This window comes from Volvox carteri (assembly GCF_000143455.1).
Source record: "Volvox carteri f. nagariensis unplaced genomic scaffold VOLCAscaffold_58, whole genome shotgun sequence".
In the NCBI taxonomy this organism is placed as follows: Eukaryota; Viridiplantae; Chlorophyta; class Chlorophyceae; order Chlamydomonadales; family Volvocaceae; genus Volvox; species Volvox carteri.
The window spans coordinates 730,105-756,287 of NW_003307601.1; the positions used below are offsets into that span (position 1 = coordinate 730,105).

The 26,183-nt window shown below is 54.7% G+C and overlaps 2 protein-coding genes across 2 annotated transcripts; one reads left to right on the plus strand and one right to left on the minus strand.

Annotated features, from left to right (window-relative positions):
- Positions 1-19,452: 19,452 nt before the first annotated feature.
- VOLCADRAFT_110003 (uncharacterized protein) lies at positions 19,453-23,085 on the plus strand. The gene is made up of 10 exons (XM_002956147.1): positions 19,453-19,637; positions 19,707-19,762; positions 19,839-19,997; positions 20,063-20,136; positions 20,237-20,397; positions 20,735-20,913; positions 21,537-21,771; positions 21,944-22,208; positions 22,428-22,584; positions 22,694-23,085. The coding sequence occupies exons 1-10, from the start codon at positions 19,547-19,549 to the stop codon at positions 22,829-22,831; spliced, it is 1,515 nt and encodes a 504-aa protein (XP_002956193.1). The 5' UTR covers positions 19,453-19,546; the 3' UTR covers positions 22,832-23,085.
- A 49-nt stretch (positions 23,086-23,134) lies between these two features.
- On the minus strand, positions 23,135-25,777 carry urod2 (uroporphyrinogen decarboxylase chloroplast precursor). Its single transcript, XM_002956194.1, has 5 exons — positions 25,544-25,777; positions 25,171-25,452; positions 24,284-24,568; positions 23,745-23,979; positions 23,135-23,564 (listed from the first exon to the last, which is right to left on the minus strand). The coding sequence occupies exons 1-5, from the start codon at positions 25,762-25,764 to the stop codon at positions 23,400-23,402; spliced, it is 1,188 nt and encodes a 395-aa protein (XP_002956240.1). The 5' UTR covers positions 25,765-25,777; the 3' UTR covers positions 23,135-23,399.
- Positions 25,778-26,183: the final 406 nt, after the last annotated feature.

Sequence of the window (26,183 nt, forward strand, 5' to 3'; positions counted from 1 at the left end):
GGTGCTCTGGCGCGGGGTTGCGGGTTGCGTTGTTCAGGGTTGAAGAAATTCGACCATGAAGCAACCTGGCTGGCTGCTGGGATCCCAGGTGCCCGCGGCTGTACTGGCGGGGGTGGCTGTGGTAGCTGTGTGGGCGGGGCAGCCACCTTTAGTCTGGGTATGCCAGCGGCGAATGATTGAAGGAGGGGTTCGCGAATGCGATCTGGGGCGATGCTGATGGGGTGTGGGGGGGGTGGGGGCAGGCCGGGGCTGGGGACCGGTATAGAAAAGTTCATGATGAGATATATTAAGGACGCACGAGCTTCAAACCGGCTTGCGGAATCCAACAAACAAACTAGCTATTGAACAGTGTACGGCGCCATTTTTCAATGGCACATGCCGCACTCGCTCGCTTGAGAGACAGAGAACGAGAGAGAGAGGGGGAGCTTTCTTGCTGGTCCCGATTACAACAAATGGCAAACGCGGCTATGAACGAGGTCTGGACATGCCAAAAGGCGCAGTGTCCGGCGTGCAAAGAATGGCTTAGGGGTTTTCGGCACACGAAGCGGGAGGCGAGGGGGGTGTTAGGGGTTTAGGGGCTCTGGAAGGGGAGGTGTCGGGGCTAGGGAGGAAGGCCGACTGGCCAGCGCGCGTTAGGGGCCGTAGCGCGCGGTGCGGTGCGGTGCGGTGCGGCGCGGCACATGGAAGTCAGGAGCTCTGCTGACTTGCAGCCGCCGCCTCCACCACACAGCTCTCCAGGGGGGAAGCTTGGCTGATAATGCGGCACACAGGCGCATGGAACTGCGGTTTTGGAATTCCCCACTCTCCCCCGCGACGTGTGCATGGCATGTGTGTAGACCCAACATCATCACCACCACAATCATCATCATGATCATGATCATCATCATCATTCCTCTCCGTATGCACGATTTCACAGCCCATCTTCTTTGCGCTGCACGTGAACGTGTGCGATGTTAAGGGAACGTTGTTCGGGCCCCAGTACGAATATTGCCACGTTGTTGTGTACCGTCCAAGGCCGCGGGAGTGCCATTGCTTGCGGCTGCGGTGCGCGGTGCGCTTGGACTTTTTTAGAGTACGAAGGGTTTTGGATTGTAAAGGACTGTAGCTCCAGTTGAAGGCGCTGGAGCAGTTGTCATTTCCAGCATGTATTGGCGACGTGGCGAAGGGCAGGTCCTTGGACGACACGTTTTTCCATTTGCATGGAGCCGTTCTTTTCGATTAAGTTGTAGGCCCCTTTCCTGGAGCAGCCGTGAATGGCCTGCACCGGGGACCAGCTGCTAACAGTACCTACTGTCACGCTGTGTGAAAAGCGTTGATGGCTGTAACTTTGGAGGTGCTCTCGAAAGCAGAGCAAGAGAACACTTAGGTAAATAATAAATGAAAAATTATCGTATAAGCAGGAAGTGCAAAGACGAATTTGGAGGTCAAGCACACAGACACACAGACACCACACACACACACACACACACACACACACTAATGACGGCGCCTTGCGTTGATAAGGGAGAACGTTTAGGACCCTGACCGATATAACGCCTCTCTAATCATGGAATGCTTCGGCGGTCGTTCCCGACGGGGCACGGTTAGGTGCCCCTGGCCAGCGCCAGGCCCTGATGTAACAGACCCACACACACACATGCACACAGCCTTTGCCTCGAGTCAACCGAAGGTTGTGGCAAGCTGGGGCTACAGGCTGGCCCCGGACTTGTGTGGAATTTGTAATTGGTACGTGGGGTCAAGGAGAAGGTGTATGAGCCTACTGTGCTCATTGCGAAGCCGGCGAACTTGGAGACTTGGCACACCTATCTTATTTGGATTTTATGTCATTAATGAACCCGTGCACAGGGATACTGAAGCGTAGACAGCATGCTGCGAAAATTCTAAAGTTTGATGCCGTACAGTTTCAAGCGGGCACTACGCGTACAATACTGCAAATGGTAGGATTTATGACTGTGGAATGTGCATGGAGGCGGGTTGTAAAGTTAATCTGTTCCACGCTGTGTGCCTTTCCTCCTACAGCCCCAGGATGTGTGCCCAAAGGAAGGGATTCTATCCTTCCACGATACAGATCCGTTATGGTGCTATCGATTTGTAATTTGGAGGTTTGATTAAGCAGCCCCTCGCACAAATGTGTCCGGTCGTACTTCGCGAATAGAGACTCCGTACATCTCGTCCCAAAAGTCAGGAGCGAATTTTGCCGCGCAGATGCGCGCGTGCGATTCTCAAAATGCGCCTGTACAAGTGTATATAAATTTTCTTGGCGGATGAGGACGAGGTGCGCCAGCGCGTTGCGCAGGTGGGCATGTTGGCCATAGCCGCACGCTGGACTATTGCGTGGATGCTTTGCAGTAACTAAAAGCACCGAAAGCCAACGTCGTAGCTTGCAACTCTGGGCTCTTGAAACTGCCGCGGAAGATGAAGCGCTGGCGAAGAGGCAGTTGTATGCAGCACCTTGTTCAGAGTAAAGTGAAATTACAAAGTTGCGCAAAGTATAACATACATAAACTTAATTAAACATAAGAACAGATAAGACGTTTAGAGCCTTGTCGGTGACAAGGACGCCGCTGTTGGCTTGGAACAGCTATTTGCTGTGCATAGGGACGTGCCCGCGTTAGCCGTGTTGCAACAGCTCAGGATGGATTTCAGCCAGCAACAGCCTCAAGAGCTGCTGCACAACCACCGGGAATGTCTTCAGTTGGGCACGTGTAATTTTGGTCGGCGGGGTCGAGCAACGTACGCAATGCGCACAGAAACCAAGGTGCAGCGTTCTGTAACATCGCCAACATATCCGGTAGGCGGTGGCAGGCTTGCCGAGCACGAAATGAAGGGGGGGTCGCATCTCACCATTCAACTAAGCATGCATGTGCTCGGTTGAATGCTCGGTAGCGTGCGAGTTTACCCCTATCAGGATGTTTGTTTGCATATCCCTCCAAGCGAGAGGGCTTGGACCTATGCTGATGTTCGTTCCAAGAAGTGAACTGAGGACTGATGCTACGGTGAAAGATTTGCACGTAAATTCGCCCGTGCAGTAAAACGCCCTGTAACTCGCTTACGCTAATCTCACATTCCAATATGCCACTGCACTTTCCTCTCCAGCCTGGCCACATTCTCTTCCTCGCAAACGTACTTGGGCAAGTTACAATCCAACACCATACGGGCTTTGGAAACGCGGGCAGCTGCTTCACAAGGACCTCCCTATTTTGATGGCATAACACTGCAAGGCACCGAGAACACCTACCCATAGTTTCACGACAAGAAGGTACAAGGTTCTGGAGCCGATAACTCCTACAGTTTGCATTCGTTCGCATACTGATACTATTCCAGAACAGTAGTCTGCTCTTCATCACGACGTGTTCACGTCGGGGTGATCGGCTTATATGCTAAGGCTGATGTTGATAGAATTTTAAGTCTCGTCGCTCACCACTCCACAAGTAAAATGTAAGGATGGCTACGAACGGGACAAGTTATGATCCCCTCATAGGAGAACACCTCCTTAGGAAAGTTAGAGACCTTGGTTCCGGTTCCTTTGGTCACGTCGGTCTTTACCAGCGGCACGGCCATGGCGTTCCACCGGAGGAAGTGGCCATAAAATGCCTCCCTGTTCGGGTCGTGGACTACACGATGGTGAAGCGGGAGGTTCGCAGTCACTGCTCTCTTAACCATCGTAAGCGCCACTGTGGTTGGCAGGGTTTCCTGCGTGGAAACGACCCACGCGATGCTCCTTGCTTGTTAAACCTATTGCTATGCTTCTTGCCTCTGAAGGCTGCAATTAAAAACTTGTCTGTCCTGTGTGTGCCTTCTCGTTGCAACTACCTCACTAGCGCACGTTATCCTGTTCAAACGCCTCGGCCTTACCTCAGACAGACGGTACTTGTACATGGTAAGTATGCGGGCTAGAGAGGGGGGCCGAGGGGAGGAAAGGGAGAAAGGAGGAGAGGGGAGGAAGGGGGAGGGAAGGGCTGCTTCATACTTGGCAACGGTGGTGAGGTGCTGGGCCTGTCGTATGCCGGCCCAGCTATTCTCATAAAAGGTCGGACTAATCCCAAGAGATGGCTATGGCTACGTGCTTTGGTGGCATTTAATACCCATCCTCTCAACAACTCATCTGGGATGGTGGGGTCAGGGTCCGTAATTCCGGGCCCATTACGGGCGTGTGTTGCCTGCGGTTTTGCGCCACGATTGGGTGCGGTGCGATGGCGCAAGATACGTACGGCACGTGCAGCACGGGGCCCGGTGTACTGATGTATTGCAGCACGGGGCCTGGTGTGTGCTTTCATTGTTCTCGACTCACAAAAGAGCTTTACCGCGAGGAGTCCGCCCCGTCGAGTCTGTGCCGCACATTCCGCCCTTCCCGTCCGCCCATCTTCATCCATCCATTCATCCATCCATCCGCCCTCGCGCAGATGATGGAGTACGCGGACAGCGGCGATCTGTTCAAGTATATCCAACACAGGCCCCGGCTGTCGGAGGGCGACGCGCGCTGGTTCTTTCAGCAGGTTGGGTTGGGCTGCGTCAGGTTACCACGTGTTGTCCCCCTGGCCCCCCTCGCGCGCCCTTGCATATAAGGCTCACCCCCAGCCGCCCTGTTGTTTTTTGAGTCCCCGTTTTGGGTTCGTCGTTTGTCCTCCTTTGCTTTTCCGTTCTTGAGTTCCTTCACTTCACAACACTTTGCACCGCTCTCGCCAACCACGCGCGCAGCTGATTCTTGCGCTGGACTACTGCCACCGGCGCGGGGTGGTCAACCGAGACCTCAAGCTGGAGAACCTGTTGCTCAGCTCAGCGGCGGAGGAGCCCCTGCCCCCGGGGCAACTGGAGCAGCCACGCAGTTTGCACATCAAAGTCGCAGGTAACTCAGACATGGCGGGGAGGAACCGGGACTCGGAAGAATCTCCGCGCTGCCACCGCAGCAGCAGCAGCAATAGCCGCCCATAGCAGCCTGCAGCAGGCGCATGCATCCCCCATGTCCCAGCCCTCCTGGCATCCTCTCTGTTCGTTAGCGTGTTTTAGATGCCCTTTGGTAATTGATGCGGCTATGATATACCTTGCCGCTGCGGCCAATTCACATTAGGTGAAGTGGGATGGTGGTGGTTGTAGTTCCGGAGCCAGGCAGCAAGGAGTCGCGGACGTACGTCATGTAGGTGCTTCCGCGACAGATTGCAGGCGCCGGCAGGGGAAAGGGGAAGGAAATTTTGCCATCAATTTATATTAACTGATTGTGCATCCTTGTGCAGACTTTGGGTTATGCAAGACTGCGGTCACCTCGCTGCCCAAGTCACGTGTGGGGACGTTGTACTACATGGCGCCAGGTACGGCAGGTGTCCTGGGCAGTGACCTCGTTTCTCGCGACCAAGGAAGGCGACATGCTACGCGGGAGCTGTAGGGCAGATCCCGCTGGCGAGGGGATGACCTCATCCTCACCTAGGATCCGGACCCTGGTGGCGCTGTTGACGGTGGTGGTTTTGCGCAGTTGTGGGCTGTTGGTAGAATGTCCGGAATGTCCGGTTTCTTTTGTTTCTTTGGTTCCTTGGAGGCCGTGAGAGGCATGTGGCCATTGCCCCCTACTTTTGGCCTGCCGTCTCCGGAAAAACTTGCGCATGTAGCTTGTTCTGGAGCTCCTCACGAGCTCAAGCCCTTTGTGGCTGCCAATTTTGGCTCATATGACCTCCTCTAGCTATGGGGAAAGCCATTTGCCATCCACCATTTTTCCCCTTGGTCTTCCTGATTGGCGGAATGCATTTAAAGATGATTGGATGATGGGCGTCACCACAGTGGATTACCTGACAGACCGTAACACGTGAGCGGGGGGTGTTGCTGATGCTGGTCTGTGTGTGGTTCGTGTGCCTCATTTTTACCTTGCAGAGGTGCTCAAGGCCAGCGCGGACCGACCCTACGACGCGTGCCTTAGTGACATCTGGTCTGTTGGCTGGTAAGAGTAGCAGTAGCAGTAGCAGCGGTGGCAGAGGTACCAGCAGTAGCAATAGCGCCAAACGTGCGCCAGTGCTGTTCGGGCCCACACGTTCAGAGCTCCACACTCTTTTTGCCGGTCATAGTTGTATGCTTGGGGGAGTTTGGGGGTGGAAGAGGTGGAGGAAGGGAGGGAGGAAGGAAGGACAGGAAATGTTGCAGCAGCAGCAGCAGCCCCAGCAGGCGCGAAGTACATCTGGAAATGTCGGCCAGGATGTTATGTTTCCATCAACGATAATTGCCGTCCTCCACTAAGCGGCTACTACCGGAGATGCCAGTAAGGTCAAATGCTTCTCGGAGCTTCGGTTGCGGCTTCTGCAAAGACTTCCAAAAGGCTCCACCGTAACCCTTCTCGTCGTTTTTCACTTTAATGTACAGAAATGTGTACCGGTTCTCCCCTCTCATCCCGTTTGTGTTGTTTCCCATGCTGTGCCCCTTTTCGTCCCCCTTCCCCCAATCAACCAACAAACCACCCGCTGCGGCGGCGCAACCGCTGGGTCTTCGGTTGCTGTTGCGCCGCCAACGCGGCCGCTAACGCTAACGCTAACACGTTGCTGATGTCAGCATCTTGTACGTCCTCCTCTTCAAGGCCTATCCCGTAAGTTGAGTCGCGCAATAAACAGGATTGCCAGTGGTAGTGGGTGGTGGTGGGTGGCCTCCGAAAGGGCAATAACACACATACCATGTAACGCATACAACAACAAGAGCCGCTGCTCTGGAACAGCTCAGGCCCGGCACACTACCACCCACTACCACCCACAGACCCTTGCGGCAGTTTCATCACATCGCTCTGTACTCTACAGCAGTAGGTGGAGTCGCTTTAGACAATGTCGACCCGGTTGCCTGTTTGGATGTTTTCTGCATGTACTTGTCCGCCCTCGCGTACGCCTGTTTCCCTCTCCCACTTACGAACCCACTGCCTGCTTGCTCTCGCGCTCTCCTTGCACCTGGCCCTCACGTGCACCGGCACATGCAGTTCGGCACCATTTCGGATCGCGACAACCGGGCTCAGCGCGACGCCATCATCCGGCGGATCGCCGCTGCAGATTGGCGGGTGTCCCCCAACGTCGCCATCAGCCCTGCCTGCCATGACCTGCTCTCACGCATTCTCGTGCCCGACCCCGTCAAGGTGGGTCATTTACACGGCGCCTATCTTTGCCCTATCGTTCCCGCTCCTCGTGCGAATAGCCCCCTAAACCCTTAACAGTCCCCTAAGCCTGGTTACGTAGTTGGATCCGCTCGCTTCTTCATCTTCCCCATGACCCACATCGCCTTGATTCCTATCCCGTCTTTTCCGTTTCCCGACAAGTTACCGCCGTTTATCTTGTCTTCGTAAGCTGTGCTGTTGACAATGTATTTGCGTCGTGATATTCATTTCTTTTGTTCCTTGCAGCGCATTACCATGGACGGTATCCTGGCGCACCCTTGGTTCCTAGAGGAGCTCCCGGAGGGGGCGCTGGGCTTCAATGCGGCCCTCGTGGCGGAGCAGGCGGCGGAACCGCCCAGGTACAGTGCAGCGCTTCGCGGTGCCAGAGGCTGCGCATGTGTTTGTGTGTATGTGGATGTGGATGTGTGTGGGGTGGGGGCTTAGGGGGTTAGGGGAAGACTGCAGGACCCTAGGGTTCTTCGTCTGGTGTTCCCAACGGATTGCTGCATGCCCTTGGGGGGAATGGTTTATGCTCATTTCCCAGCATGCTGGTAAGCAGCTAGCCGATGTTGTTGTTGTTGATGTTGTTGTTGTTATCGCTGCATTTCCTTTTGGCGCAAGCGCAGCGCAGAATCAGCCTGTTGTGGTTCGTCGGCTTACACCGCATGCAGCCCGAGAAGGCGTGCCTTAGCAGAAAGATTTGACGACACGCACGCACGCACGCGTGCACACTCACTCGCACCTGCTGCCTCCAGGTTTCGATCCCGGCCCAACGGGTGACAGCTCCCTTGCCTGAGGAACCCCTTCCCCCTTTCGTTGGCTGACGTGGTTCGAATCTCACACGTCAGGTGCGAGCAGACGATGGAGGAGATTGACGCTATTCTGCGGATAGCAGCGGAGGAGCTGCATGCGCATCCTTACCCGCAACTCGCAGGAGCCGCTGATCGGCAGGGCGACAGCGGCATTGACGGCGAGATTGACGAGCTACACGCGGAGCACCCGAGTCTCTTTGAGGGGGCAAACTGACCTGGACCGCACTTCGGTGGGGGACCTGGACCGGGCGGCCGCTCCTTTGGGGTTCAGCGCTTGTTAGGGGGTTCTCGGGAGGCAGCGCAGTACTGCAATTCCAGAGAGGCATGATGGGAGCCGCGACCGTGGTTACTGTAGTGGAGATGTTGCATGAAGAGAGGTGAAGGGGATAAGGAACGCAGGTCAGACCAGTGGGTTGAGGAGCAGGATCTTTAGCGGAGTGTCACAGGTGAGGCCTGTCGTCAGGCGTGCCTGTGAGAGTGTGTGTGTGTGCCACCGGTTTGTTAGGGGTGGAAACTGGGACAGGAGCTGAGACAGGTATGGGTCCCATTATGATCCCGGCAGATGGACGCGAGGTGTGTTATGGATGTGCACTGGCACTGGCGCCGCCCGGTGCTTTTGTGCAGGTGCCCACCGGGCGCGTGTATTATGTTTTAAGAGGCCCCAGCATTTATTGCGAGAGCGGAGGACAGAGGCCCCAGCTGGGGCAGGGCATCAAGCAAAGTGTGCGGACGTGGGATGGGAAGGAGCGTAGAAGGCGAAGGGAAGAAGGAGGGTAGAATAGGAGCGCTGTGTGAAGTTGGGTGGGAGGTGGTTGTGTTGCGGTCTGTAAGGCCCCGTCTTGGCGCGAGGTACAGACGGACCCATGGGGGCTAACGCGTGTACCTGCATTGCTGTCTGTTTGCCTGTGTGCGTATCTGTGTGTGTGTGTGTGTGTTACATATCGATCCGAGCCTGACACTGGGCAGGGGCACCTAACTGTATCCCAACGGGAATGGCCGCCGAAGCACTCCGTTATTGAAGGGGCGTTATAACGGTCAGAAATGCCAACTGTTCTCCCTAATCAGCGCAAGGCGCCGTCACCTGTTCGAATCCTTTCGCTAGCTACATACACCAGATGCCAAACAAACCCCATTCCACCAGAAGCATACTCTACAGCTGCGCGATTTACCAGTTCACGCACACCGGTGCCAATTGCCAATCCTGCCTTGCAAATCCTGCCCCCGCCCGGATTCGTTATCCAACCACCATCTGGTATACAGCGTGGTCCAGGCCCCTATGCAGGATTACTCCTCCACCAGTCCTCAGGGCAGTGTATAGATCTTCATGATGAGCTCCCATTCCAGCCGCCCAGCGCACTGAAGCAACCCAGTGTCTCATCTCAGCCTTCGACACCCCGATCAGTTTCACACCTGGGAGGGGGGGAATCAGCGGTGGGACCCGAACCCATATCTTCTGTGTGTGTATGTGCGTGTGTCTGTGTGTGCCTGTGTCTATGTATGTGTTGTACGTGTGTATGTGTGTGAAGGCTACAAGTATCTGACCAGGCCTGACACTGGCCATGGGCAGCTGCCCAGCCACAATGGAAAGACCCCCTAAGCTCTCTCCCGCGGACGGGAGAGGGGCGCGAGGGGTCTCTGCCCCCAACTAAGCAGCCGGGAGCCGCAGGTCCGCTAGCTCCGCTCGCCTCCCCCGGGGATGGGAGCCGACGCACGCGCGCACGCGCTCACGAGTCAAGGCTCTGTCACGCGAATTTGCGCACTGCGCCTGAAACACGAAACAAGACTCCTCTCCATCCCCGGCCTGATCCGGCTCTTGGGGTGAGGGTTCACACTAAAAGGAAACACATGAACCCTGCACAGACCCTACCCCTCCCGAGGGCCTATTAGAAAGCTCGGTCTCTCACCCGATTCTCTGTCGGGGAGCGGGCAGGGTTCAAGAACCATCTCTCGAGCCCACGCGAGGGGAGCAGCTATCAGTTCACCGTCGGGGCTAGGGATGCCGAGGCAGCACCACACCAGCACAACCCGCACAGCGTCACCCAGTCTGCTCTACAGTCACCCCTTTCGCCTGCGACTGCTCCGAAGCCCTACAGCAGCGACCTCTCAAAAACCCTCCCACTGCCCCTGCCTTGGCGGGGCCTGTGGCGAGGCGAGCCCCCCCCTCGAAAAGCCCTCTTACCCAACCCAACAAGAAAAAACCTTAGGCCTATCCCTCCGCGCCCAGCGGGATAGCCCATCTACCGGGGTCCTCCTAGCACTCCCTCTCCCCTTCCTCTCCACGGCATCGACCGGCCCCTCTCCAGGGCAAGCCGACGTGGGTTCGCACGGTGGTCGTATTCCTTGTCCGCCTCATTCTCTTTCCGGGCCCAGCCTCCCGAGCTGTGCTTGTTCCTGTGCTGTCATCCAGTCGCCGGGGCCGGCTGTGACTGCGCTGTGTGTGCCTGCGCGTGTGTGTCTATGTGTGTGTCTGTGTCTGTGTCTGTGTGTGCGTCCGTGTGTGTGTCTGTGCGTGTGCGTGTGTGTGTCTGTGTGTATATCTGTGTGTGTGTCTGTGTGTATATCTGTGTGTGTGTCTGTATGTGTGTCTGTGTGTGTGCATGCGTGTGTGTCTGTGTGTGTGTGTGTGGAGAGAGAGGCAGGAGCGGTTGTTAAGTGGTGTTTGTCCTTGAAGGATTGCGACTTGCTTGTTGTTGTTGTTGTGGTTACAGTATTTCCGCCGCCGACGCGGCGGGTGCCCTCACGAGCCGTGAGGCTCCAGAGCACGCTGTTGACGCTCATCAAAAACCTCAGTAAGGAAAGTAGCGATTTTCCTCGGATTGGTATTAAGAAATACCTTGCGCATATCAGTATCTTCAACGTTAATCAGAAACCTATTACGCAACTCAGTATACGCCTCACACTCCATGAGCACATGATATTCATCCTCAACCTTACCCGACGTACAGACCTGACACGTACGGCACTCTCTCGGCCTATGGTGTCCTTTGTTGACCTCCAAAGGCCAACAACAAAGACGGAATTTGGCAACCATACGCAACTGGTTGACCGGCAAATAAACACGCAAATAGCCTGTGGGATCGGAGCCCTCTCTTGCTGGTGAAGGGGAGCCCATCCAGTTATGATACCTGCAAAGCGAAACCCCTTTACCTTGGAACACACGCGGATCACCCCCTTGGCTGAACTGATCCCAGTCACTTAAAAGGAACGCAGATAACCTCTCCAGAACCTCACCCACTCGAATCAACTGAGACGAGTATACATCTACCTTCTGAGAAACGGAGTCACACGCCGGCCACTCATGGCCCAACCAACGCAAAATGATGAGCACTTTAGACGACCAGCAATCCACTTTGAGATCAGACAGAAGAGCCAGACGGAGATCATCTACTAACACGTCATGATAGACCGACCCACGGGACTTGACTATCTTATTCCAGAAACACAACGCAAGGCGTAACCAGAAGTACTGCAAAGGCAACTGAGACAGCTCCCTGTACAACAGCTTGTAAGGTACCTGCTTGAGCCCAGCACAACGTAAACAGAAGTCACGCTGGACCTGGACCATACCATCTTCCAAAGCCAAATCAAAATATGACTTACCAGCGGGTAAAACACCTTTACCTAACCGCAGGACGGAGACAATCCTATCAGGACCCCAGACCTCAGCACCATAACAGAGAACCGAACGGACCTGGGTGTCGAACGCTTGAAGCCGAACGGCAGGAGCCCACACCCTGTTCTCATCCAACCGATTACTAAGACCGAACATAGCCCGTCGCCCTGCTTCCAAAAGTTCGTTGACACAACTCGCAAACGGGGACGCAGGGCCCCAATAGAGACCCAAGTACCTAACGCGACAACACCAGTTAATAGGACTAGGAACAAGTAAACTACCAACCATGGGTGGGTGCCAAAGCGACCCATCAGTACGGAGAGGAAGCATGAGCCTCACCCCCTCAAACGCCCTCTTAACGACATCAACGGAAGCAGCCACAACAAGGGCCTCACATTTCCGAACGTTGCAGCGCATACCAAAAGCAGCACAGAACTCAATAAGCAGCTTAAGCGAGAACTGGAGGCGTGCCAACGAGGTCGCGAACAAAGTAAGGTCGTCTGCATAGAACAACAGAGGCAGCCGACGATCATTAATGACAGGACATTCGTGTGCACGTGTGTTGAACCATTCGTCCATACCATCCCTCGCTTCAAGGTAGTCGGCAATAACCTCAATGAAGAACCCGAACAAATTGGGACTCATGGGACACCCCTGCTTCACGCCCTGCAGAGAGGCAAAGATGGACCCTAGGCGACCGTTAACCTTGACCCGTTGAAGAACACGTTCGTAGCTGGCTTTAAGGGCCGCCAACATGGGTCCATGCACACCCCTCTCCTCAAGACGCTGCCACAGGCTTGCCCGGGGCACTCTATCAAAGGCTTTCTCAAAATCCACCTGACACGCATACAGGGCCTGATTGCTGCCGGGCCGCTCATAACGACTTTTAAGATGACGAACAACGAACAACTGATGAACTGTACTGCGCTTTTGACGGGACCCAGCCTGAAAACGGCACCGGACACCATCTTTATCCCCGAAAGCTGCCAGCCGCCTGTCGAGAACCGTGGCATAGCATTTGGCAATGGCGCATCCCACAGCTAGACCCCTGTAGTTGTCCTTGACCCTGGGGTCGCCTTTCTTAAATAACGGACTGAGAGACGCCACGCAAAACTGGTCAGGCACATCCCCTGTATCCCAAATGTGCTGGAAAAGGTCTCGAATCGCAGGGGCAATAACATTGACAGACACCCTGTCCTCGTCACCTTCACGAGGGATTCGCTTGGCATACTTGTAGCACTCGGCCGGAACCATACCCAGACCCGGGGAACGCCCATTAGACAGGGACGACAAAGCCGCCTCAACCTCTTCAAGAGTGAACGGACCATTCATAGTGTCGGCCATAGACCGTCTAGCATGCACCGGTTCGGAATCACGCCACGCCGCCCCGACTTGGGAGCCCGCACCGAGATTGATACAGTTGAGAATGGCACAGACACGGGCCTCCTGCACCTCATCGAAGGAGGCTGAGGCATTATAAAGGCGATCGAAGTAGTCCGTCCACTCCGACACGTCTTCCACATTGCATCTGGACGCTGGCTTACCGTTCAGACGTTGCCATAGGGTCTTCGCATCCCGGTTTGCATGTAGCTATGAATAACTCCAAGGCTCGCAGCCGGTGATCCCGTCGTGCGTTACGCTTAGCACGATTAAACTGACGACGTAACTCTTGAAAACTCGTATGCCCCATAGCCGGGGCAGCACACCCCCACTTCATCACATCAGACCGATACTGCAACATGGCCTGCTTAGCCGCAGCACACTCATCATTCCACCACGCCGCCTTGCCGTTAGAAACCGGCCCGGGCCTGAAGGCATCACCGAAGCAACCCAGCAAAATCCGTTCGATAGTGTCCACCGCCTGGGTGACACCAATCTGGCCAGCACGCAGGGAATCCACAACCGCCCGGACACCAACCACAGGGGGGGCCTCCGGGTTGTAGAACATGTCTGTGTACCTGTGCGCCTCAGAGACAAGAAACGTCGGCTTGGGTTTACGCGTGGGTGGCCGGTCCGGCCTCCAAACCGACGCGAGGTGAAGGGACACGGGGTTATGATCACTCAAGCGGCGTTCTTCACGGTAAAAAGATTGCTGTGGCAGGACACGGAAGGAACGCACGCACGGGTACAAAGAAGGGGACGCAAGCACAAGGTCAATCATGCTGCCTCCCCCCCGGCTGGACTCGTATGTGAGCCTGCCCTCAGTGTCACCCGGTGCCCGCCCATTGAGAATGACAACCTCTGAAACCCAGCACAACTCGAGCAGTTTACGTCCAAACGCATTATGCTCCTGATCTAGCGACCGGCGGGGCACACCCAGCAGTGCTCTGTATGCCTCGCCGTCCACAAAAGGGCACCCGACCTCCTCTCCTAAATCGTCAAGATAGTCTAGGTCCGGGATGTCGGAGAGGTGGTTGGGCAGCCCCCCCACGCGCGCGTTCCAATCCCCCAGAAGCAGGATCCTCTCACCCGACTGGCGGAGGGCGCCCACGACGGTGGCCAGATGATCAAACACTTCGTCCGCTGCTTGTCCGTCAGACTCGTGTGCCCTCAGAGACGCGTGGTGTACTACCGACGCCCTGGGGGAGACGTAGCATGCACCCACCAGGGTGCTATCCTGACCTGTTTGCTTGCCGCCCAAACGCAACCAAATAGACTCGCAGCCCGCAATATCCGTGTCAACCCTCAACAAAGTGACATCCCGGGCAATCGCGTCCCGGATATAAACAGACACACCCCCGTGCAGCCGGCCCGTCTGGGGCCCGGCTCCGCCTCTACAGGCTCGCTCAGCTACATGCAGTTGAAACCCTGGCAGGGCCAGGGCCTTGGCCGGCTTCCCGGCCTGCGCCGAACAGTGTGTTTCCGTAAATACTAGCACATCGTGGTCCTGGGCAATGCGGAGGAAAGATGGGTCGGTGAGCTTAGCTACCGACAAACCCCACACGTTCCAAAGCAAGACCCTGATGTCTTTAGCCTCACGACTCATAGCACTCTAGGCGGCGCTCCCCTCGCCAGCACCCTCTGTGGTCACGCGTCCATCGCTTGTGCCCGCCGCAGCCCCGTTCCCGGCCGGGGGCTGGGGCGGGGGGGGCGGAACGTCGGACACGTCGTACTTGGAGACCATGTAGTACATGCCGTCGGTGCGCTGGTACTCAATGTACGGGCCCAGCCACTTGGGTTTGCGGCCCTCGTCACGCAGCCGCAGGAACTGCGCGTTCCGAGCCTGCTTGAGCTGACGACCTGCCGGGGTGAGGTCATCCCGGAAGGTGATGCCGATGGCCTTAAGGGCCTGGCTGTGTCGGAAAAGCATACCACGGACACGGGGGGTGACGCCGATGGTGATGTTGTATGTTGGGGCCGCCTGGTTGGGTCGTGGCTTCTCAGTGCGTACTTCGACGCTGAGGAAGGAGGCCTGGAGGCTTCCTCCACTGGCATCGGAGACGACTTGGGTGATGGCTTCCGCTGCTTGCTTAGCGGTCGCGAGAGCCGGGACGCCAAACGCGATCAGGGAGCCGGAATCGTAGTAGGCAGATTTGCCGGTCAAGTTCCTACGCTGTTTAGACCCGGTGCGGTCGGTCGCAAACGTAGGGGTGCGTAGCAGTCTGTGCGTAGCAGTCTGCGAGTCGGCTGCGAAGCGGACTGCTGCTGCCGCCGGCACCGGGCATCCGGCACCTGCGCTTCGTGAAGCTGTTGCCGCCGTAGCTGGCATTGCAGCGGGACTTAAACTCTTGGATTTGGATGGTGGGGGATAAGCTGGCTTAGAGGGAAGCCCCTCCCCTTGCTGGCCTCTGTATCCTTTATCCCTTACACCCCGTTGCGTGGCGCCATTCCAGCCAGTTACACTTTTGGTGCTTTCTCACGCGACAGGCTGCGCATCATTGAGGGCATGTCCGGTCTGTTTGTTGTAATGGTACGGCTGCTTTAGCGTACGTAAAGATGAACCCCACGAGTAGTTTCACAGCTTCGCTTTCCAAATCCGCTTAAAGTCCTCTGTTAAGACGGCCTTTTCTCGCCAGAGAGGAAGGCTGTCTTGAGGAAGACTAGGTAGTCGGGGACTTTGCTCGCCGGAGCAAGGTAGCTGACTGCCATCGGCACAACTTCGTTCGTTGGACGTATGGCCAAGGCATATCCTTTTGGGACATATCGGGTTCTCCCTGTGGTAAAATGTGGAGTTGACTGCAATGGTTTTTATGATTGCCATCTTGATGCATGGCTGGCCTAGCCCTGTGCCATCATGGCTTCCTTGGTGGGTGTAAGGAGTCATCGCGTGTTTCACTCTATTGCGCCTTAGTTCTGTAAGGCGCTAATATTGAATGTGCCAATCTTCTTGTTCATCTTGGAGTGTGCAATCCTCACAGGCTCCCAGCAGCACAATAATATGCTACCTAGTTCAACGGCATGGGGCCCATGGGACGCACATTATTCCCTTGCAAAATATCTACCAGCGCAAATGCTTCGTCCAAGGCAAAATTGCAAGGCTCAATAAATGCGACGTGCAGCATGCTCGCGCACCATTAACTGCTAAAGGCAGAAAGAACAACCCGTTGACAGCCAGGGATCTAGGTGATAAAGAAATAACAACACTATACTAGAAATAATCGTTTTGTATATCCTTCTGATTCTATAGGTTTCGCGCCGGGCCACGCTCGCTGACTGAAGTTCAGGGTGCACGCTCAAGGTCATGAACTCTGGCTTCACCTTTCCTTACTTTTTCAACTATCCTCCCTACTTTACGTAAGAGACTTTCATCCTCTGTTAAGACGCCTTGGTTTCAATGGTTTCAAAGGGCATTGCACTTACAGGCTGCAGCCTGTTAAAGAGACTCGAGACAAGCAAGTTGGCCTCTGGTGTTCGCTTATCCTCAGCTTTTGCCATCACACAAAGGCAAGGCGCCTCGTACCTATTCTACGGGCCTAGGCAGACAGCTAACACACTCCCCCGGTGTCTACCCCGTCCCTACCATGCAGACGTTCGTCCTTGACGTACAGGCTGAGTCACAGCTGTTTTCAAACACTAGCATCAACCGTGAGTCCTGATTGCCACATGGTTCGTGCTTTCAACACCCAGGAAGAGCCCAAATCCTGGCAAGCGTCCCCGGCCCGTCCATGGGGATGTGCACCGTGGTGTTTGAAAGTGGTTATGTGTCTAGCCAAATTGCAAATCAGCTACTGTTTCCAATCTGTTGTCTAGCACAGCAGCATGTGACTGACTTCGTTGCTCTGTAACACGGGCTTAAATGCACGATGACGGGGTTGCCGGTGGTAAAACACGCATACCGTGCCAGCTGCTCCTGACCAGCTGCTCGACAATGAATCCCCTTCCCCCTCGTGAGATGATCTCATTTCCTGTATTAGCCTTCTCCTGATATGTTTCCCGCAGATGCGCCACGCTCATCCGTGCTCAGGCGCGAAGGGCATGCTGTTGTAGCCCCTGTGTCACTGTCGTTTGCATCCCCGAAGGGCATGTCATGACGGGTACCAGTCATAAATGGGATGATGTCCCTTACCTGCAGGGAAGCTAAGCATTGATGCCAGAGTCATCATCTTGGACGAGCTCGTTGCGCAAGGTGCGGGCTGTTGCTAGGGGAAAGTATGCGGTCGGTATATGTAGGCTTGGGCTTCCCCCCCTGGGCTTCCCCTCCTGAGCTATGATGCTCTGTTCCATCCGTAATATTATCAGACATTGGACGGCAGCAGTGCACAAGAATCGAAAGAGCAGCTGGCCACCAGTGTACACGCCGCACCCGTCCTCGCGGCAGGACGGACGTGAATCCATCCTGGGTACACCTTTGCAGCGCGTTGCCTAGAACAGAACTCAGCCGCCTCCGTGCCGGACATGTATATCTCATGCGCATGTACCAAAAGCTCATGGCACGCCTGTGCCCTCACGTTTGCGTGATACGCGTCGCTCCGCGTTCGATGGGTTTCTGGATGGTAGGTTGGCTGTCACGCTAGCAGTATGTTGGCCTTCACGCTTGCGTCACTTCAGCAGTAACCGACGCGGCTGGGAGCCCAACCGGCAAGGCCAGCTTCAAGGATGGTCTCCTCATCGAATTGTTATCAAGCTTACCTTTTTACTTCCATTCCATCCGCAGGACGGGCTGAATGGCTAGGCAAGTCCAAAACGCAGTGTCTCATCCTTTGGAAGCGGGTGCGCACTTGGGGGAAGTGGGTTTTTCCTTTTGCATAAAGGTAACTGAGGGAGTGAATGGCGGCTGCTTCATACCCGCTGCTGAGATGGGTACCGCGCGGATTTGTATGATAACCAGGCTTACCACGGCGCCTTTCGATGAAATTGCAGATTGACGAATGGGCAGCCTTGCTCATGGATTTCGTACGGACGTACGGTCTGTCTGACTCTGTCATGACTATGGATGAGCTGGTCGGGGGAGACGACGTGCGCGGTACCGGTGAGGGGCGGTAATGTGGCGAAGTTCATGTGCGGGCATATGGGTGTGCAGCTATGACAGCGACGCCATGTGGCTTATGGACGCGGCAGTACTCGAGTAACAGGGTCCTGGGCCCTAGCCGCAAGCTCACACGGTGCTGTATTGCCGTCCTAGCTGACACTAAAGTGTTCCCCTTTGGAGAAGACGTAGGGGTTCCCCCTTTAGTTCACCTAAAGGGGATGAAGTCCCCCCCCCCAAAAAGGGGAACACTAAAATGTTTGTCCCCTTTAGGGGAACCGAAGGGGATGTGTGGCTTTCTTGTTGTCGCTGCGCACTTGCAACTTGCTCAATCCCGAACAAGTCCCACACCGTTTTCATTCTGAGCAAGGACGCTGCGGAAAATGTTTCCTCGACGACCGATTGACACGGACAAGCCTATGGCGCGATTTCACATGCACGTGGTTGCAGATCTGTTTGGCTTGCATACCGAGGTGCTGACACGTGTGCTTCGGTTGCTCGAAACCCAGGCCAAAGTAAGGTAAGCGCCTTTGGACAACAGACTGGCGATCTGAATGCATTCATCTTCACTGCGTCCATAATCCCTGGGTTTGGGTCGGAGGACGTCTCAAAGGAACATGACGTGGAGGGGCCGTCAAGTGTGCGCGACGTGCGCTGCAAAATTCTTCCGCCAACCGTTGTCCATCTGTCGTGGTTGCAAAAGTGCAAGTTAGCCGGGGCATGAGGGCACACCTGAGCATGCTACTGCAGTCCTAGATGCTGCTCCGAATGGCAGGGTGAGAAGCGTCCCAGAGGTTTGCGCGAGAACCAAAGCTTCGACACTCTTCTTGTGCGCCCGTTCCATCTACACCTCCTTGCAGGACCTTCAAGGGTTCGACGGCGGAGGAACTTGGTGTGAAGTTTACATAGTCCTCACCAAGCAATGCTCTGTTGCTTGCCCATATAAGGGCAGAGATGCGTCTCTCTGATGAATGCTATTGATACTGCGACCCGCGCTTTGGCGGCCCATGGGTCCTTGCGCTGTGAATGCGTTGATCCGCTCCTATCCGCTCCTGTTACCAGTATCAGGTTATGATATGGAGCTCTCATTTTGTGACCTTTATCGTATGGAAATGGAAAGTGCCATGCACAAGGGGACTCGGCGCCATGCACACAACCTAGAAATTTGTCGGTTCTTAGGTCTGATGATGAATGTCTGTACTAAAGCACTATCACCAAAAGCTGATGGGATAGTCCCATGCAAGGAAAGGCAAGTTTTCTTGGGGTCAATTCAGGGACTGCAAACTCGACGACCGCGCCCGCTGTAGCCGCACCGCCAGAGCCAAAACGGAATCCTAGAATTTCGCGATCTAGCAGCGTATTGTTATAAGCCATTAAACGACAAAGTCTATCATGAATAGGGGACCCCTATTAGGGGTTTGTGGACTGGCGTACTACAATGATGCTTCTGTGCGGGACTGACGATTGGCCGAGTAAAAGCATCATGAGTTGACTCTGAAGCCAGCCGTAAGTCTGGAGCGACTTACATTTGAAACTTGTTTGGCTTCTGGCTAGGTTCAAATCAGCGGGTCTGATTGCTTCTTCAGACTTAGGCTGCCGTGACCATGGCGGCAATTGACATGCTTTCCAGTGAGCTTGCCTTCAAGGCTCACGTAGATGCTGCTAGCAGGGACTACGTGTGCGAGCCGCACCTTGGTACGTACCAGATGTAGGCTAAATGCGAGCTTTAAGGAGCCCTTACAGTCAGACTGTCCCTCCGTGCAGAATACCGGACAGTTGCAGGTGTCAGTGGCCCTCTTGTCGTTGTGGAGTGCGTCAAGGTGCGTGATGACTGATTGTTTGTGTGGATCGCTTGGGAGGTTCTGGTGCAACAACAACCATCTGCCTGATCCGCAGAAGCCGAAGTATGCCGAAATTGTGGAGATTCGGCTTGGAGATGGGTCATTCCGCCGTGGCCAGGTGCTGGAAGTGGACGGCACTCGCGCGGTGGTGCAGGTTTTCGAGGGCACATCGGGCATTGACAACCGGAAGACCACGTTGGAGTTCACTGGAGAGGTACACGCAACGATGTCATGCAACACAGGGAAAGTTCTTAAAGCGGATGCACTGTTTTTTTGCAGGTGCTTACGACCCCGGTCTCTCGTGACATGCTGGGGCGTGTCTTCAACGGATCGGGCAAGCCCATTGATGGAGGGTGAGCAGGGATGGTTGGTTGGGGGGTGAGCTTGATAGAATCAACGGGACTCTGTTATGAGTGCGGAGTATAAGTCGACACTGCGTTATCGCTTCTGCAGTCCCCCGATCCTGGCGGAGGCCTTCTTGGATATCACTGGTGCCTCAATCAACCCAGCCGAGCGCACGTACCCGGAGGAGATGATTCAGACGGGCATTTCAACGATTGATGTCATGAATTCCATCGCCCGTGGACAGAAGATTCCGCTGTTTTCGGCTGCTGGTGCGTCTCCATCGGATACGCCGGGGGAAGGGTGTACATGCGATGCTGCACATCATACATATGCAGTGGGAGAGTAGACATGCTGCGTGGGAAGGTGTGACCCTTGGGTTTTCAGCGGGGTGTGTCCGGGTACTACCAAGCATATGATTAAGATGCTTCGCATATTGTCTTCTGTGGGGATGCGGCCAGCCGTAGTGCTCAGCAACAAACCGTATTTTCGCACGGCATGGGACTGGAATTTGACGACGGCCCCGTGCCTGTCATACGACAGAGTGCGGGGAGTTGGGATTGGTGTTAAGCGCCCAAAATTTCCCATTTCCTGTCGTTGTTGTCGCAGGTCTGCCACACAACGATATCGCTGCTCAGATTTGTCGTCAGGCCGGTCTGGTCAAGCTGCCAGCAGGCCAAAAGAAGCACAGCCACGGTCACGGGGCTGAGGGTGAGGAGGAGGACTCGTTCGCTATCGTTTTCGCTGCAATGGGTGTGAACATGGAGACAGCTCACTTTTTCAAGCAGGTGAGATCCGTGGGCCATCGCTCAGTGGCGTCCAGTGTTGCAGCGAATGACATGTAATCATAGGACCTGTGCCGGAAGCTTGATGGTCGCATGGGGGCGGCATGGAATGTATTATTGCAATTTTTGTGGGATATTGTTGGAAGGCATCATGTGGAAGGCATTTAGTTATGATATCATGTGCAATGGCTGCCGACCTACGACGATGCTAACTCCTGTGCATAGTTTAGCCAGTCGTGTCCCGCGAATTTTCGTTAAGCTGATCCCTATTAATTGAGTATGGAGTTTATGTTCGTAAAATGTGCGTGTTTGTGAAACGCGTTACTGTCCGGGCCTAGGATGCGGGACGGGTATAATGTGGAGGACGCAGGCCTTAGGTTCGGCCTCAGAGTATGGGGCACGGTCTTTATTTACATGACCCCATTTCCGCCCATTTACCATGGAATCAGATGGCTGGTGCTGCACCGCATGTTAGGATGATGTTATTTCAGCAACTGAATGTCTTATTTAAGGGTAGCTACCGTCTTGCGTGTTACCAATATAGACAGCTGCATCGACCTTCCACAACAACAAGAGAGTATTGCATTTGACAAAAGAGCAATCGCCTTGTCGCCGCTTTGGCACAGGATTTCGAGGAGAACGGCTCTTTGGAGCGCACGGTGCTGTTCCTGAACCTGGCCAACGATCCCACTATTGAGCGCATCATTACACCGCGTATTGCGCTGACCACTGCGGAGTACCTGGCGTACGAATGCGGCTACCATGTGCTGGTCATTTTGACGGACATGTCATCGTACGCTGATGCGCTGCGTGAGGTGTCGGCGGCTCGTGAGGAAGTGCCTGGTCGCCGTGGTTACCCTGGTGCGCAGTATTTGCTCATATGGGTCCCGAGTTCTGGGGTGGAGTGCTTGCCTCGGCCTCTTAAATCACTGCCGCTGGGGGCTCGTAGGCGTATGCGGCACAGAATTTTGAATGGTGCATTGATTTTCGCATTATGAGGTCCTTATTCCTATTTTGCTTTGGCCGCCCCCAGGTTACATGTACACTGACTTGGCAACTATTTACGAGCGTGCTGGTCGTATTGAGGGCCGCAAGGGTTCAATCACGCAGCTGCCAATTCTTACCATGCCAAACGATGATATCACCCACCCGATTCCCGATCTGACGGGCTACATCACGGAGGGCCAGATCTATATTGATCGCCAGCTGCACAACCGCCAGATCTACCCGCCGATCAACGTGCTGCCATCGCTGTCTCGTCTCATGAAGTCCGCCATTGGCGAGGGCATGACTCGCAAGTAAGTCTCCACTTCGAAGCCGCGTTGCGTACACATGTGTGTGGGTGATATGACGTGTAAAAGGGGGAAGCTCTTGGCTGGTCGGGAAGATTAATAAGTGTATTTTTGTTGTGTTTAGGTTGTTGCTCTCTTGAAGTGCATAACGCCTTAGCCGCGTTACTATACCTCCTTTTGTGCTCTCTTGAAATTGCCTCGTTGCTTAACACGCGTATTGCTTAGGGACCACTCTGAGGTGTCCAACCAGCTGTACGCCAACTATGCCATCGGCAAGGATGTGGCAGCCATGAAGGCCGTCGTCGGTGAGGAGGCGCTGTCGTCGGAGGATCTGCTGTACCTAGAATTTTTGGAGAAGTTCGAGAAGAAGTTTGTTGCACAGGTGGGTGTCTGTTTATATAGAGTACCTGAAATGTCTTTGCCCTTGATACGTCTGCTTTCGTCTCATTTTGTCATGATCTGTGCGGTAATCCCGTTTGTTGCCTATACAGGGAAGCTATGACAACCGCACAATCTTCAACTCGTTGGACCTGGCTTGGTCGCTGTTGCGAATTTTCCCCCGCGAGCTGCTGCGCCGCATCACTATCAAGACGCTGGATGAGTGGTACGAACGCAAGGAGGACCATTAAAATGTTACCCATCGAAGGTTCCTGGGCCACTCTGGTTGATGCGGACGGGGTGGGCGCGACCAGGTCGAAGTTCGACCTGGACTGGAAATCATGCGACCCGTACATAAACACGTGCTGTTGCGATAAAAGTCCTTTCATGTGTGCTGGTGCGTATCGGGCTAGGGAAATGTCCCACACTGAGGTCGATAGGTGTGTGCTGGGCTGTGTGATCATTGATTTCGTACTGACGCTGGCAATTTTAACGTGAAAGAGCTAAAAAATGCGGCGATTCATTCGTATGACGTGAAAATTTTATGTACATGTGTACGGTCTACAGTTTACAGCGGTATGAAGCAAATATGTAGCTACCTATTGAAAAAAGATACACAATAGATTGCTATCCAATCCTTTGACCGCATCGGTAGACAAGCACAACAGTTATACATACATGCATTAACAATACTAAACCCGATCCCACGTTAGTCTTAAACCTTTGTGATTACGAACTGAAACAGAGGGTGACACGCCATAATGAACGACCTACAGTGCTTTAATAGTTCCCACACTTCAGGCCCCCGACAGTAGCCGCTCAGATCTGAGCAACGTCGGCGTATGTCAAGCGTTTCGACAGATCGAACATGTGCGCGACTCCCTCCTCGGGCGTGCCCACCAAGACTCCGTGGCCCAGGTTGAGGATGTGGCGATTGCCCCCCGCCTTGCGCAGGCAATCCCGCACGGCATCCTCAATAGCATCCTGTGCAGTAAAAAAAGTTGGATCATCGCCGGGTATGCTGAGACGAAAGCCTTATCTACGTAGGCATAGCAAACATAATCGACTGGTATGGACGCACGTGCACAAGGTCTCCATTGCACGATCAATGTGGCGGTATAACATTACACGTGGTGACTTAAACAACTTCACAGTATTACATACCTTCGATGCAAAGAGGATAGCGGGGTCCACGTTGCCCTGCACCGATACATTGCTATCTATCCGACGCCGCGCGTCCGACATGTCCGTCGTCCAGTCAACGCCAACCACGTCCGCGCCCGTTGCCGCCAAGCGTTCCAAGAGGCCGCCCGAACCGTTCGCATAGAGCGTCAGCGGCACTGTGGGATACTCAGCTTTCACCGATGCAATGATGCGCTTCAGATACGGTCCGCTCCACCTGCGGGCGAATGAGGGTAAGGAGGGAAGCAGGAAACCGCGTTGCGACGCCACTGTTGATGCTTTCGCCATCGCCTCGCCAGCCGCAAAACTATATCATACAACGCGATGCCACCCGGCAGTGCGGCGTATCGACACCGGGCAGCGAGAAGATCCATATTGATGCTGCATGACTCATCCAAACCATCACTTCATACTGTGCACGACGTGCATCTACTCCATAGCTCTGCTAAGCAAACAGCCCTGCCGAGCACAACCCGAACGTCACCATCCCCAGCGGCTGTGCCCCGCCCAGCAGCGCTTACTTCTCCCACTCCCGGGGTGGGAGCTGCCCACCCCACGAGTCAAAAATCTGCACGCACTGGGCGCCCGCACGGATCTGGTACTTGATGTACGCAGCCATAGCATCCGCCAGCTTGGTCAGCAAGGCGTCCAGGACGTCTGGCGCAGAAAAGCACATCGTCTTAATGGTCTTATATAGCGACGTGGAACCACCCTCAATCAGGTACGTGGCTAACGTCCACGGGGAGCCCACGAAGCCCAGCACCGCCGCTTGGTTGTTCACCTCTGCCCGGAGCTGGGTCAATGCCCTGCGTTGGTAGGTTGTAAGGATCTAGGTTAATGCAACCGCCTCGTTTTGCCGTGCGCCCAACAGTATATGCCCTCGCTGAAGACCAGGTTTAAGCGGGCTCTCACTGTGCCACTGCAGACCCTTCACCACGAACCTGTTATCGCTACAATGGGAGCAGTCCTGCACCTCGGCAAGAGCTTGCGCGCCTATGGCTATGCACATTTGATGAGCCACCTTTGCAACATTTCCACAACCGCCTAACGGAATCATGCGCGCCTCAAACCCCCCATTTGAGCCCGGATACCGCAATGCATCGTCATGGGACAATGTCCCTGCAGCGCATCCATGTTTGCCTTAGACCTGGCCATGTCTCCGCAGGGCTGTGAGAAGACACCTACTGGTTGGTTTGCAGTTGTTCGTCTGCTGACTGTGTGTGCCAGATCAGCAGATTCCATGGCAGCATATGGGCACGGTGCTAGAGCTCGCCCATCCCCAACCACCGTCACTTGCCCTCACAACCCAGCAAGGGTAATGAACAAGCCCCACGATTACTAAAGCGGGAACCCACGCCAACAGACGCTCCACTACATTCCATGGCCTTTCCCCATACCTTTCCCTCACCTGCCCACGAAGTCCACCTTGCCGAAATCCATTTCGTGCAGCTGCTTCACTTGCTCCAGGCTACGGATGGGGGTATCAATAATCGGCCCCTTGTTATCGTCGATGTCAAAGTTGACACCGATCCCCGGAAGAGGTGTAAGAATGTCGCTAAACAAAATGACGCCATCTGGCCTGAAGGAATTCCAGGGCTGTAAGCTGATCTCCACGATCAGCTCAGTTGTCTCAGAACGCTCACGAAAAGACGGATGTTTCTTCGCCAGCTCCCGATACGATTTTTGATAGCTGTGCAGCGGAGAGACAAATGCATGTTTGCACCCCGAACACCAGAATACAGCCGCACCTCTTACAAGTTTTATACTGTTATTGATCTCACCGGCCAGCTTGCCGCATCATCCAGCAGGGAGCACGCTCAACTTTTTCGCCACGCGCAGCGCGAACCATGAGCGGATCTTGCATGCCGCCTGCAGCTGGCTGTGCTTTAACAACTACCGCTGTCGCTCGCGACATGCCTACGGCGATAGGCTTGAACGCAAGATGCCTAAGAACGGCGCTGCGGCAAATGCCATCGGAACGCAAAATCGTTTTTCCAGTCATGGTAAGAAATGATGGACGTAGGAAAATGAAAGGAAAAAATCCCAGTTGCCGAGTTAGTGTGCGATCTTGGACCTTGCCGTATTGCAGTACGAAACAGTGCCAGCGGCCCCTGCACTGTCCCCGTACATTCTTTGATTATTGCCTGCAGCCATCAGCCTAAACATTCTCCCACTGAATCATATAGAGTTTAAACTGGTCAGGCACAGCTTACGGCCTGCTTCTCAGGACGAGCGGGCGTGGGGTCCTGTACGATTGATAGCACCAACCTTGTACAACGTATGCCAGACAACAATAACTGCACCTTGTGAAATTCAGACTAAGTATCAGTTATATTGCCATGTATAGAAGAATGTTTTTCGTGGGTGAACGGGTTGAATCATTCGCACAAGCCGGAAGACATTAGGACGCCTGCATGTAGG

Excerpts from the sequence above, each read along its gene's own strand:
- VOLCADRAFT_110003 (XM_002956147.1), top strand. The coding sequence starts at position 19,547 with ATGGCGGCAATTGACATGCTTTCCAGTGAGCTTGCCTTCAAGGCTCAC. Across the intron at positions 20,137-20,236 it reads GGCAAGCCCATTGATGGAGG|TCCCCCGATCCTGGCGGAGG; the intron begins GTGAGCAGGGAT and ends TCGCTTCTGCAG. Across the intron at positions 20,398-20,734 it reads TCCGCTGTTTTCGGCTGCTG|GTCTGCCACACAACGATATC; the intron begins GTGCGTCTCCAT and ends TTGTTGTCGCAG.
- urod2 (XM_002956194.1), bottom strand. The coding sequence starts at position 25,764 with ATGACTGGAAAAACGATTTTGCGTTCCGATGGCATTTGCCGCAGCGCC. Across the intron at positions 24,569-25,170 it reads AAGGTGGACTTCGTGGGCAG|GGCATTGACCCAGCTCCGGG; the intron begins GTGAGGGAAAGG and ends CTACCAACGCAG. Across the intron at positions 23,565-23,744 it reads CTATCCTCTTTGCATCGAAG|GATGCTATTGAGGATGCCGT; the intron begins GTATGTAATACT and ends TTTACTGCACAG.